General features: G+C 49.9%; 3 protein-coding genes across 3 annotated transcripts; 1 reads left to right on the forward strand and 2 right to left on the reverse strand.

Annotated features, from left to right (window-relative positions):
- Window positions 1-273: 273 nt before the first annotated feature.
- On the reverse strand, window positions 274-1,904 carry BO87DRAFT_395003 (uncharacterized protein; the record flags this gene model as incomplete). Its single annotated transcript, XM_025625159.1, has 4 exons — window positions 274-391; window positions 452-649; window positions 703-1,672; window positions 1,739-1,904. The coding sequence occupies 4 exons, from the start codon at window positions 1,902-1,904 to the stop codon at window positions 274-276; spliced, it is 1,452 nt and encodes a 483-aa protein (XP_025482230.1).
- A 7,728-nt stretch (window positions 1,905-9,632) lies between these two features.
- BO87DRAFT_414091 (phosphotransferase family protein) lies at window positions 9,633-11,050 on the reverse strand. The gene is made up of 3 exons (XM_025626611.1): window positions 10,856-11,050; window positions 10,500-10,795; window positions 9,633-10,379 (listed from the first exon to the last, which is right to left on the reverse strand). Exons 1-3 carry the CDS (start codon window positions 10,952-10,954, stop codon window positions 9,680-9,682), a joined length of 1,095 nt encoding a protein of 364 aa, XP_025482231.1. The 5' UTR covers window positions 10,955-11,050; the 3' UTR covers window positions 9,633-9,679.
- A 400-nt stretch (window positions 11,051-11,450) lies between these two features.
- Window positions 11,451-12,345, forward strand: BO87DRAFT_374442 (dUTP diphosphatase). Its single transcript, XM_025622782.1, has 3 exons — window positions 11,451-11,838; window positions 11,903-12,075; window positions 12,154-12,345. Exons 1-3 carry the CDS (start codon window positions 11,496-11,498, stop codon window positions 12,235-12,237), a joined length of 600 nt encoding a protein of 199 aa, XP_025482232.1. The 5' UTR covers window positions 11,451-11,495; the 3' UTR covers window positions 12,238-12,345.
- Window position 12,346: the final 1 nt, after the last annotated feature.

Below are 12,346 nucleotides of genomic sequence, written 5' to 3' on the forward strand. Positions count from 1 at the left end.
GGATTGCTTAGATAGTGGGAAGGTTCGTAATGCATGTGCAGTCAGTATACATGAATGCCATGATGGTCGATGATGATAGACAAAGAATTGACTGCGTTATCCTCACAACGTCACATGGACGGTTGTTGAGAAAGTCAACTCTTCATCTCAGAATAAATCAACGCGAACGGACGCTGTCGCTAATGCAATATCGTATAATGGTAACCTGCACTTTTAGAGCATATCGCTGAGTCGATGATGAAAATGGTGATGAGGCCTATGTGAGTCGTTGATTCACGGTACGTTGTTCCGACGGCGTCGTCCACGCGTACTACCCTCTGGCCTTTGCGATAGGACCTGCCTGAGAGCCGGATCATCTCGGCTCTTGTCGACATGATGGACCCTGACGTGTCTGTTTCGTGACTTGTGAGCTGGCTTGAAAGACATTCGATGCGATCGAATAAAGGCTTACCGTTGCAGATTGTCCGGTCGAGGGTATTTGTGCTGTTGGTCTGGACAAAAGGGGCATACATATCCAGGCGAATTATGGACAAGGCCATGTCGAATCATCTCGTTCTTCCGTTTGAATCCTTTCCCGCCGGGTCCACGCGGACAGCCAGCTATGGGGCAGAAATGCGGGCGATCCTGAGAATGAACATTTGCATGGGAGCTGTACATGCGATGAGCTTGGGTTACCGGACCGGTGGACGTGATACTGCTTACTTCAACAGGTATTGTGTTTGGAACGGGGCTGCGGTGCAGCCAGGGTGACGGCACTTGTATGTGCCTGTGGAGACCGCTCCGTTCGAGTGTGTGGGGGGATTGTATGACCGATCACAGGTTGATGCTGGAGTCTGATCTGTCGGGGTGGGATAGCTTGTTGCGGGGCTCTTGGCCGTCTGCGGCGCAGTCTCATATGTTGAAGTGAGATACGTTATGTCCGCCTTGATAGGCGGCCGCCAGTAAGCCTGCTGGGATGCAGGCGACGACATGGCCGACATGTCCTTCGAGCTCGCTGGTGACAAGTGCGAGTAGGGGCTGGGCGGGACTTGCGGGGGAGGAGGCGGAATCTGGCCTAAGCGTTGGTGCTCCCAGACAGGATCTGTCCTTGATACCGGAGGAGAAGAAGATGAGACCGGAGGCAAAGGCCCGAAAGACGAGCCATTCAGACGTCCGGCACCAGCAGGTGGTGGTACATCGGTAACACCTGCCAATGCCGTTGAAAGGGAGGGCAGGTTATGATTCACGGAGCTCGCCGTTGCTGACGGGTGGAGGGCGGGGAGCTGAGCTGTGGGCTCCGACGGTGCTATCAGCAACTTGCTCAATCGTGCTTCAGGGTCAGGTAGTTTCCCATCCTGGAATAGATGTGAGATATGAGGGATATTAGGCGGCGTGTGCTGCTGCTGTTCTTCTTTGAGCGCAGGTTCTTCCACTGGGATGGACGGTCGGCGTGGTTCCTTGTAGGCAGTTGGAGGATCCTTCGGGCCTACAGACGGGCCTCCTTCCTTGGGCTCGCTCGGACTGATCAAATTGAGAGCCTTTCTCGCCACATCTACAGGCTCCTTGGTCTCCACGGAGGATTTTTCCGGGGCGAATAGGATCTTGGGAAGGACGGGATAGGGGTCGTCCGCTGGAGTGCTGCGGTGAAGCGGATGTTCAGTTTCGAACCAGGCTATGTCAGGTCGATTAGGCTCTAAATGTCTGATCAGCACCGAGTTGCCCTCGATTGAATCGGGCTTTTGGAATTCCGGCAGCTTACGCGAACTGCTCGGAAACTGTGCCTCTGCATCGTGCTTGGGTAGACCGCCCTTGGGTGATTGATCTCCGGTATCGAATGGAGGCGGTGACACCTTTGGCAGGTAATTGATCGTTTGGGGCTTCAACGCAGGGGTGCGAGGTCCATCGGAATCGTATGATTCTGTCATGAAGGCGGCGCTTTTAGGCGCATCAGGTGCGCCGCCCCTTACTGTTTGATTTGGCCTGCCTGTACCTTTCGAGTGCCCTGAAGAAGTGTTTCAGAACACAGTCTTCAAACCGGAAAATAGACAACCGCTCAAACGGTTTGCCAAGCAGAATAGGACACAATCCACTTGTCGAATGCAGGTGTGCTGGCACCATGTTAGCATGTACACAGGCTAGCAAAAGCGGTGGCACGACAGAGAAGGACAAAGTTGGATATGAATAGGGTACAGATGGGATACCCTGTGCAACGCTCACTCGGAGAAAGAGAGCAGGTCACAGAAGGGGGGATGAGACGCCAGACGAATGTGCAGGGCATGGGGTAAAAAATCTAGACGATCGTGCAAATAGCCCGGAGGCAGCAAGTAGCAGCCTAGATCTGTAAGATCTCAAAGGGAAACCACGAGCTGGACCAATTACGACAATAACCAGGATGCAAATTTGGCCAAGAATAGCCAAGGAAAGAGAAGAAGCAAGGTGACAATTGATAGCAAGCAAACCGCCAGTCGCAAGATACGGGGGGTTTTCTGATTACTAGCGATGAGGGAAGGAGATGCAAAAATAGGCTCACCTGCTGTCAGGAACCGAGAAAGCCGCAGGAACCGCGCAATGAGGCTCAATTGAAAGCGATTGCACGTCAGGACTCAGTCAACCACGGCACCACCGGGCGCATAGATCAATAAATCATGCGCGCGGGAATTCCGAGCCGCGTGGATAAAACTGGGGGTGGGAGAGGATGGGGGGAGTGGAAGGGAGGGGAAAGAAAAACAGTTCAGGATAAGGTTGAGCGCTCAAAGGTGGTGATGACGATAAGGGAGGTCACGATGTCACGATGTCACGGCTCGGGTCGAAAAGAAGAATAAAAGAAGAAGGTGGAGGAGCAGGGATCAGAGGCTGGAAAAATTCATCGTCTAACGGCGCCAGCAGCAGAACGGTAGTGGTCGCGAGCGAAGAATAATAAGAGTGGTGGTGTAGTAATAACAATAACAGTAATAACAATAATAATAATGATAATAATAATAATGGCAGGAAAAGAGCGATAATCTTAGGCCCGAGTAATAACGATGACCGTGTCCGGTAATCAAGGGACACTGGAACGAATAGTGGCCGATGAAGCTAATGGTCCCAGCAAGCGGGTTAATGACGCGCTTGGCAGGTGGTAAAAGGGAAAAAAAGAAGGTTAAGGGTATGGCCGCGGAGCGGTCAGCAGGTAGTTGCGCTGGAACGGCCGAACCGAGGGGAAGGATCACAGTAGTAATAAAGGAAGAGCGAGGTGGGAAAAGGCAGATGGAGACACACGGATAGTTTAGTTAGTTTAGTTTGGCGTGGCCGTCGTGGTGGTAGGAGAATTGAGGAGAATGCAGAGAATCAATCCACTCAGAAGTGAAGGTTGATCCACCGGCCGGGCTGGAAAAACGCGGGTGGAGAAAGCAGCAGGTTTGGTTTCTGGTTTGACGGTTGAAGGTAGGTAGTGGTAGACAGCAAGCAGCAGCGGCAGCAGCAGCAGCAGTACTTCCGTTAGGAGGAACCAAAGAAAACTGTAGCAAGAAACTGGCAAGGTCGGCAGGAGAGGGGAGTAAGTAGCAGTTGCCGTAGTAAAATAGTAAAGAGGTACAAGATATAATAGTTGCAGTAGTTCTGGTTGGTTGTTTCGTTTGGCTGGCTGGGCTGGGCTAGCTGGGTGAGAGCTGAGCTGACTGATTTATTGTCTCTGCTCTGTTCTGCCTATTCGGCAGCTTTCGTCGGGTTCCAATTCTTGTTTTTATTACTTCCACTTCCTTTTCGTCTTCTTTTTGCTTTTCTTTTCTTTTTTGCTTGTGCTGTTTTCTTCCTTTCCCTTGGCTGGTCAGATGCGGAGGCTCTGTTGGCGTGCTTCCCAAGCAAACGTTAGTCAGTCCTTGGTTCTGCTGTCTTTGAAGAAAGCACTAGTGAGGCTCCAAAGGAAACTCGGGTTTAGATTACTTTTTAAAACGGCATTGGATGCCCACTGCAACAAAATAGTAGGGACTGTAACAAGAGAATAACGAAGAAGAATCCACAGGACACGACGGAAGAAGACGGAAGAAATGAATGAAGCTGACTCTTCCAGACGCGCGCGCCACAGCGTGCAGACAGGCAAACAAAGTGGGGTGAGCCTGGAGGGAGGGACAACACCATCAACCCGGGTGGAGAGGAAATCAAGCAAAAATTCTACCTACCGACAATAATCCTAGTTAAGACACTCAACGGCCATCCAGACTTTTCTTGCCGGGGCGAAATAAATAGAGAAAAAGCCGCGAAAGAGGGTGAGGAGAGAGGTAAGGGGATGGAGAGGGGAATGTCTTGTGTATGTGTGAGATGAGGGAGAGGGAGCAAAGAAAGGCGGGTTCAGAGTGTCTCTCGCAGCAAGCTGTCTGATCTAGTCTGTCTGTCTGTCTGTGTAGTAGTGAGTGGAGAGACAGAGAGAGTTGTGTGGGTGTGTGTGTTTCCCTCAGCATGCTCACCTTTTTTTTTTTTTTTTTTTTTCCCTTTTCCTTTTCCTTTTCCCACCCCCTCGCCGACCACTTCTCGAGCAGGAAGAATAATGCCACGTCCACGAGGACCCGACCAGACTAGACCCAAAATGGAGCTCCACCTCTTGAGGCTCTCTGCATGGCCAGCGATGATTGGTCACCACGCGCGGGCACGGTTTAAGAGGCTGAATTATTCATCTGCACCGAACCGTCGTAGAACTTGGCTGCTGCTCCGAGTGAAGGGCAGGGGGGTGGGTGGAGGGCGTGTGTGCGTGTGTGCGTGTTGTGTGCGTACGAGGGAAGGAGCCGTGGGCGCGTTGGCCAGCGTTTTCCTCGATCCTCTACTAACTTCCATAGCCCCAACTCGAAGCTTTTCATCAGATGATGAGGCTTTCTTTCTGACTGACTCCTCCCTTTCCCCTCTTCTCCGATCGGATAAAATCTATCGATCGAGGATTTTAATCTACCCTTTTGGGCCCTACTGTAGAAATCTCCCTTCTCTCTACGGTTCACCCACACACACTCTCATAATATAATATAATATATAGTCTACGAGTTTTATTAATAAATGGCCCGTCCGCGATCAACTTTAGTTCATTTCCCTAGAAACCTTACTCTCAGTTTTTTTTCCCCAACCACAACGGCCGGCTAAGGTCGTACTCGGGTTCTCTAAGGCGACAAGGCTGCAGTCCACAGCTGGATGGCTGACCGCCACGGGAAGGACGCGCCCCAGTGTTCCTTCCACTCCTCCCTACTGGACAAGCCTCCGCCTGGTCCGTCACACAACCTGCAGAAGGGGGCTCGCACGATATCTAGTCCAGAGCAGGGATATGCATCATGTGCGGAGGGCAGTGTGATGAGTGGCATGTGTGGGAAGGGAGGAGGCGCCTCAAAGTGAGAAATGAGGCTAAAGAGAAAAAGCAAAAAATGAGCATCGAAAATAATATAATGAGATTTAAAAAAATAAAACAAAAAATGATTATTCTGACATTTTTGAAAAATTCTGAAAAAAAGTAGTAAAGATCTTTTTGGAAGTGAAAACTCAATGGGATGCACTGGAAATAGAATAATCAACCGCCTCGCTCTAAGAGTTACAACGGACCCAGTGCTACTGACTAGTAGCAAGAAGATAGACTTAAACCACAACAGCTGCCGCTTTTGCTAAACTAACTAACGTTCCCCCGTAACTACTCCGACTCCGACTCCGACGACTCTGTGTGTGCGGGCAGGATCGAGGATACGGCTGCACCGAGTACAAAGAGGAATGGGGCTCAGAGCGAGGTGCCAGAGAGTTACTTAAGGTACGTGCTTTTACGGAGTACTGTGTAGTAGGAGTGTTTTGGCTGTCAGAGAGTGTGGACTGGCTTCCCGACCGATCTTCATTATTATTAATCGGTCAATCAGTCAATCCATCAAACCATCCCAATTCTTGATTCCTTCAGACTTCGACCAGTGTGTCAATCTCTCGGTTGATAGTTCCCGTTAGATAGATAGCTTAGTACTTGGTCAGTCTAATCTTGACATCCAGTGGTTGAAATTTGGTTTGGTTTGGTTTGGTTCGCATTGGAACTTTGGTTCTCGATCCGTGCATTACCCAGTACCGTGAATCCGAACGGGTCTGGGGCACGGTTAAAGGAGGGTCCCCCTCCCCTTCCCTATCCAGAGCGGGAAAGGTGTGAGTAGTTGGTTTGAGCCGGACGTTGTGGAAATTACCAGTAGGACGGGATCAAAGGCCCCATCAGGACTATTGCTATTTGTGCGCCTGCCGAGATGGAATGACATTCTTATCCACTTGAAACTTGGTTGAGAAGAACGGCGCAAAATGAAATGGGGAGATCGATCAAACATGGCATGGCAGCAGTAGCAGCAGAAGAGAAGAAGCACTGCAAAAGACAAGCAAGCCGTGTTTGATGTGCGCATCCACCCACTCACCCCCTCGTCAAACCAGTTGTGGAAATTTCTGACATGCAGAAGAGGAGGTAACTAGTGAGAGTGAGGGAGAGGAGAAGAAGAGATGTGAGTAAGAGGGGCTTATTTTCCCTCAACCTTGCCTTATTCCGGAAGGTCGATAGTAAGAAGAGGTACACACTTGACTAGGATGATGAGGGCTAGTGTTTGCCCCTAGCCGGCGCGCGCGGGAGGGAGAGTGAGGGAGGGGGTACTAAACCACGGGGTAATAATTTAGTCTACTGTGTAGTAGTAGTAGTAGTAAGTAGTAGTAGTAGTTACTCTAAGGAGTAGCCTAGCTAGTAGGACAATTTTTTAGCTGAACACAACAGGAAAAATGGTTCAGGCTGGACAAGGCCGCAAGTTCCAACTGTCACTCTGCAGATGATCGGGACGTATCGCAACACGGCCCCACGTTTCCCCTCTTCTTTTTTTGCCTCTTGTCTTTCTGGCTGTCTGATTGTTTGGCTGTCCGTCTCTTCCTTCCCTTTTCTTCTCCTCCCTTAGTTCGCTCCACTCGTCGTCAGTGCACCGACTTTTCTCATCTTTAGCCACCGACAGGCCAGCAACGCCTTCATCGGACAGGGTTGAAGAATGCGATCGCAGTGCTGATCCCAATATGAACTGCAGGTATCCCCATCTACATCAATATATTATTAGCATGACGCCGACGTTGCATTCATCGGACGGAGAGCAGCAGGGTACTTGCCTCGACACGACTCATAGTAGCCGAGTTTCACTCCCATGACTATCATCTGAACAGCAACGTGAATCTATCACCATAAATCTAATAGATCTCCCAAAAGGGAACAACAATGTGCCGAATAACAAGCTAGATCATAGCTATCTACGATACATCTCACAACTCAGCTCAACTTGAAGATATAGTACTAGAACCCACCCACTAACTAACATCCTCAGCCAGCAACCGCACTCACAGTAGGCTACTTACAGCCCCATCCACAACCAAAGATCAGCTACACTAACTAAAACCTCCTAGATTAACCAAATATTTCCCACCGACTAGTCTATATCTAGAGTCACACACACACACAGACCCAACCAGGGAAGCATTTAATGGTCCATCCAATAACCACCCGCTAATCAACTAGAGGCGGCCCGCCCCGAAGCAAATCCATCATTGCTCGCTGCCTCTCTTTTCCCCTCTTCCCTTCGCCTCCTCTCACTCATACTACCTAAGTACTTAGTGACCAACCCCCTCAGTTAGCTAACCAGAATACGGAAATCGACTAGGTAGATCATCACCATTATCACCATCGCCATCGGTTTCTTCATGTGAACATACTTACACATACACACATACATAATCTAATATATAGCGAACTGAAACAATAAAACAGGATATAGTACATACTATAGATAAACCCCCCATCGCATCCATGTTAACATTTAGGCTCCAGAGTAACGCCAATTGGTCCACACAACTCACTACTAAAGTAAGTAGTTCACGGCAAATTTACTCCCTTCTGGTAAAGCACCCCGTAACCCCAACGAAGGATTATATTGAGTTGAAATCCTGAACTCGGAACATGAGCGAGGGTGAATTAAGTATCTAGTTAAGGAAAAACAGATAGTTAGTCAGACACTCCGATCGATCGAGAGAAAGAAATAAAAAAAGTACTACATCAACTTAATCAATTACACACACTACTTTAGCAAATCTCACCGCCCCAAAAATGGAATCATGACCCATTATTATTATTGTAGAATCTTGCAGAAAAGAAGGGTCAGTAGATCTGGAAGCGAAAAATAAAAAGCAATAAGGGAAAATAAAAAGCAAAAATAAGAGGGGAAAAATAAGCCAGCAGAGAAGCACAACAAGACAAGGCGAAGCTAGAAAGTGGAGAGACAGTGTGAGATGAGAGAGAGCCTCGGGGGGTTCTGGTTCTGGTCCATTCCAGCCGGAGGTTCCACGCCCGCCACTGACGTTGCTAAAAGGGAAATAACAAAAAATAAATAAATAAATAAATAATAAAAGAAAGAAATAATCAAAGGGCTGTGGCGGCTGTTCCATCATCATCATCATCATCATCATTGTTACTCAAGAAGTGGGATGGTCCGTGTTTTGGCGCGAGAGTAGACTTTCTACCTTGAGATAGATAGTCAGTACTCCACTACTACTACTACTACTACTACTACTACTACTACTACTACTACTACTACTGCTACTCCATCATCTAGACTATCTACTTAGTTCGGAGGAACTTGCAGGAGAGGAGGGGGTGAAAGGGAATAGTAGTGAGGGAGGGACGGGGAGGAACGGAGAAGACAGTCAGCGGAAGTACGGAGTAGTATCTCTCTCTCTAGTCTCTACTACTATAACCACGGAATTATAATGAACAGCACTAAATATATTAATCTAGGGCTGGTACACACATCTAAGAAGTAAAAAAAAGTAAGAAAACCAAGGAAATGCAGGCCCGGGAGCCGCACCCAATTAAGTGCCGCAAGCCCCCGATTTGCGGTTGGCGCTCGTGCTGACTCTTCGCCCGTTAGTTACTGGGGGAAGGAAGGGAGGGAGGGATGGATCTATCTAGTAGTAGCGCAGATACGAGGCTCCATCTCAGCGTCATCATCATCAAATATGTAGTAGTCTATGGGTATGCTGCTGTTGTTGCTGCAGCACCACGGCTCTAGGTAAGCCGTGCTGCGTATTTAGCTTCCTTTGCTTACTAGTTTAGCTGACTAGCTAGTTAGTTAGCACACCACTTTTCATAACCTGACCTGACCCCCAACCACCGCCCCTCATCCACACCCACCCCCCCTGCTAGTTTAGTGCGATGACTACTGACCCGGGCTTACTGGCGCTTGGACTCGTTCGGCTTTTGTACGCCTCCCGTGAATGAGGCTAGTGTGGTTTCGTTCTTTCTTTTTCTTGCATGCATAGGGTCGGTCACCTTGCGGCGGTTTGGGTAGTACGATGTTGGGGGCTGAAGTGGGCAAGTAGAAGAGTAGGTGAAGGAAGAGAGGTATGAGTTGAGCCCATATTAGCTTAGTATATTCGGGATTTGAGGGTTGACTTTTACTTCCTTCCTTTCGGAATCTCCGGCTGGCAAGGCTGTTTCTCATCCATGGTTGTGTTGTGTGTGTGTCTGTCTGTGTGCCGGCTTGCCGTCCATAGTATACATGGGTGGTCATGCCACGGGAAAGGCAGAAAACAACTAAGCCGTGATATCTACTCCACTCAGGGTGCTAGACCTTGTGAGGCAATGTAAAAAGTTCTAGGGATGAATTAATATATGTCTGTTTGCCCTGGCAAGGAAAACCAAGTAGTTAATTGTTTACAGCCTGGCCTTTTGGCTCAACTGGGCCTGAACTTTCTTAACCCGTTCCCAGGCCTCCAGCGCAAAAGGCTCCGTATTTCTAGCATATTCCGCAGCGCGGGCACTACTGGCCTGTCTCAGGGCATATCTCGCCTTGATACCATGCATAATAACCGAGCTTCTCCAAGAGAAGAAAGCATCGCCCCATGGGATATCCCCAGTGGGGTCGTAGCCGGACACCTCACGATACCAGCGGATGCAGTCCTCTCGAGCGGGCAAGCCAGGCACCACCTTCGGGACGAACATTGCCTTCTTGTGGTCCACCCCATCGAGGAAAAAGGGACTAGTGAGGTTGCAGAAGTCGGACAGAGGGTGCCCCACCGTGGCCATTTCCCAATCCAACAGGCCAATGACTCGCGGTTCGGATTTGTGAAATATCATATTATCGATCTTATAGTCCCCGTGCACGAGCGTGCCGCGGTCTTGCGGCTGCGTCGTCTTGTCTTCGAAGAAACGCACCATGTCCATGAAATGAGGCAACTCTCCGACAGGTTCCTTGGTCTCCACATCCACGGCTTGTGCCTGCGCCTGTGCAACTGCTGTGAAGGTGGCGATCTGTCGATTATAGTACCCCGTCGGTTTTCCGAACCTCTCCAACCCGACCTTTTGGGGTACTACCCGGTGGAATTTGGCTAATGTCCGGACCGCATCCTGCCATCTGTTGGTAGGGGGGTTGCAGTCGTTAGCTTCTTCTTCCCGCTTCCATGTAACAGTAGCCGCGTCAGGCGGGTTGTATCATCCCGAAAAGGCAGGGGGGAGGGAGGAGGGGATGACGTACAATGCGGTTCTCTCCGCCGGGTCGACCCCAGGCATGGCAGGATCAGTAAAGTGTCGTCCGTCTAAGAATTCCATGATGTAGAAGGGGGTGCCGATTACGCTGCTGTCCTCGCAGAGACAGTATGCTTTGGGGACGGGCACGTCGGTGTTTCCTAGGGCATGGATGATCTTGTACTCGCGCTCGACCTTGTGCGCTGTCTTGGAGAGTAGCTTGCCCGGGGGCTTCTTGCGCAGGACATATTTGCTGCCGTCGGCGGTGGTGAGTTGATAGGTAGGGTTGGACTGGCCAAAGCCAAACTGTAGCGTGTAAGTTGTGTGTGACCAGATGAAATAAATCAAAAAGGAGCCGTCATATACCTGCTTCACATCCAAGGGGGTCTTGATATCGGGTACATTGAGATTGAGATAGCGTTCCAGAGAAGGAACATCAATAGGTTGGCGCACCGCTCCAGCCATATCCAAGACAATGCGAACGTCAACAACAACAATATGCTGTGAGACTATATGCAGCACCACCAATTTCTATAAAACGTAGCAAAAGCGGAGAACAAGTCACGCTGGGGATGGGAACAAAAACCCGGGGATAGCCCCGATCTCAAGCCAGCCAGCCACGGCCCGCGGCTCACCTGAAGGGGGCGCTGCGGGGAGCCTCGGCTATCCTGGATTCCTTACCTATCTAGGTTTAGTCCAATCCCCAACTCACTGACTGTATCAGAATTCAGAACCAAAGATCAAATCAAACAACCCAAACCCGCCAAGCCCATTAAAACGCGCCTCGCGTCTCCCTTCACCGCCAGACGCGTTCCCCCAAATCGATTCCAGCAACCCCAAATTAAAAAAAAAAATAGAAGAACCCACTATGAAGGGCCTCGCCCTCGCCCTCGCATCTCGTCGATTTACACAACACACCGCATTTCCAACACCTCTTCAGCACCTTTTCAGCCGAAGAAGAAGGATACTCCAATTTTCTTCCTCCCCACTACACACCACCCAGATAATGACCAAGGAGACCACCCCTCCTCCCACCACTACCACTACCAACGAACCTACAACAACAACAACTCACGAACCCCCCTCCCTCCCCGCCTCTCCCCTTGCCAAACGCACCAAACCCAACACCGATACCACAGACACAACTACATCATCCACAATGGGCTCAACCAGCACCCCTCTCCCCCCTCTCCAAGTGAAGAAGCTCACTCCCACGGGCCGCGCCCCGACCCGCGGCTCTGCCTTCGCGGCCGGATACGACATGTACAGCGCCAAGGAGACCGTCATCCCTGCTAAGGGGAAGGCGTTGGTTGATACGGGCATTGCTATTGCTGTGCCGGAGGGGACGTGTACGTACCAACCTACCCATAACTATATATACAAAAGACGAAAACTGATAATGTTGTGGTATAGACGGCAGAATCGCCCCCCGCTCCGGCCTCGCCTCGAAGCACTTCATTGATACTGGCGCGGGCGTCATCGATGCAGACTACCGGGGAGAGGTCAAGGTTCTTTTGTTTAACCACTCGGATGTGGATTTCGAGGTGAAGGAGGGAGATCGTGTTGCGCAGTTGGTTTTGGAGAGGGTATGTCCCAATTCTTTTTCTTCTATTGTTTGGATGGTTGTGGAGGGGTGCCGATTGCTAATTGTAATGTGGTGTTAGATCTATACCCCTGAGGTTGTGGTTGTGGAGGAATTGGCCGAGAGTGTTCGTGGGGCTGGTGGGTTTGGAAGTACTGGTGTTTAAATTAGGGGTTCTTTGAATAGGGTTATGTTAGAGATATGGCGTGTATGGCTGAATGATATCCGTATAATTGGGATACAATTACAATAAAATTACATGAATGTGAAGATAG

The sequence above is a fragment of the Aspergillus neoniger genome, assembly GCF_003184625.1.
Source record: "Aspergillus neoniger CBS 115656 unplaced genomic scaffold BO87scaffold_8, whole genome shotgun sequence".
In the NCBI taxonomy this organism is placed as follows: domain Eukaryota; kingdom Fungi; phylum Ascomycota; class Eurotiomycetes; order Eurotiales; family Aspergillaceae; genus Aspergillus; species Aspergillus neoniger.

Excerpts from the sequence above, each read along its gene's own strand:
- BO87DRAFT_414091 (XM_025626611.1), bottom strand. The coding sequence starts at position 10,954 with ATGGCTGGAGCGGTGCGCCAACCTATTGATGTTCCTTCTCTGGAACGC. Across the intron at positions 10,796-10,855 it reads CCCCCTTGGATGTGAAGCAG|TTTGGCTTTGGCCAGTCCAA; the intron begins GTATATGACGGC and ends TACACGCTACAG. Across the intron at positions 10,380-10,499 it reads CCGGCGGAGAGAACCGCATT|ATGGCAGGATGCGGTCCGGA; the intron begins GTACGTCATCCC and ends CCCTACCAACAG.
- BO87DRAFT_374442 (XM_025622782.1), top strand. The coding sequence starts at position 11,496 with ATGACCAAGGAGACCACCCCTCCTCCCACCACTACCACTACCAACGAA. Across the intron at positions 11,839-11,902 it reads TGCTGTGCCGGAGGGGACGT|ACGGCAGAATCGCCCCCCGC; the intron begins GTACGTACCAAC and ends GTTGTGGTATAG. Across the intron at positions 12,076-12,153 it reads CGCAGTTGGTTTTGGAGAGG|ATCTATACCCCTGAGGTTGT; the intron begins GTATGTCCCAAT and ends ATGTGGTGTTAG.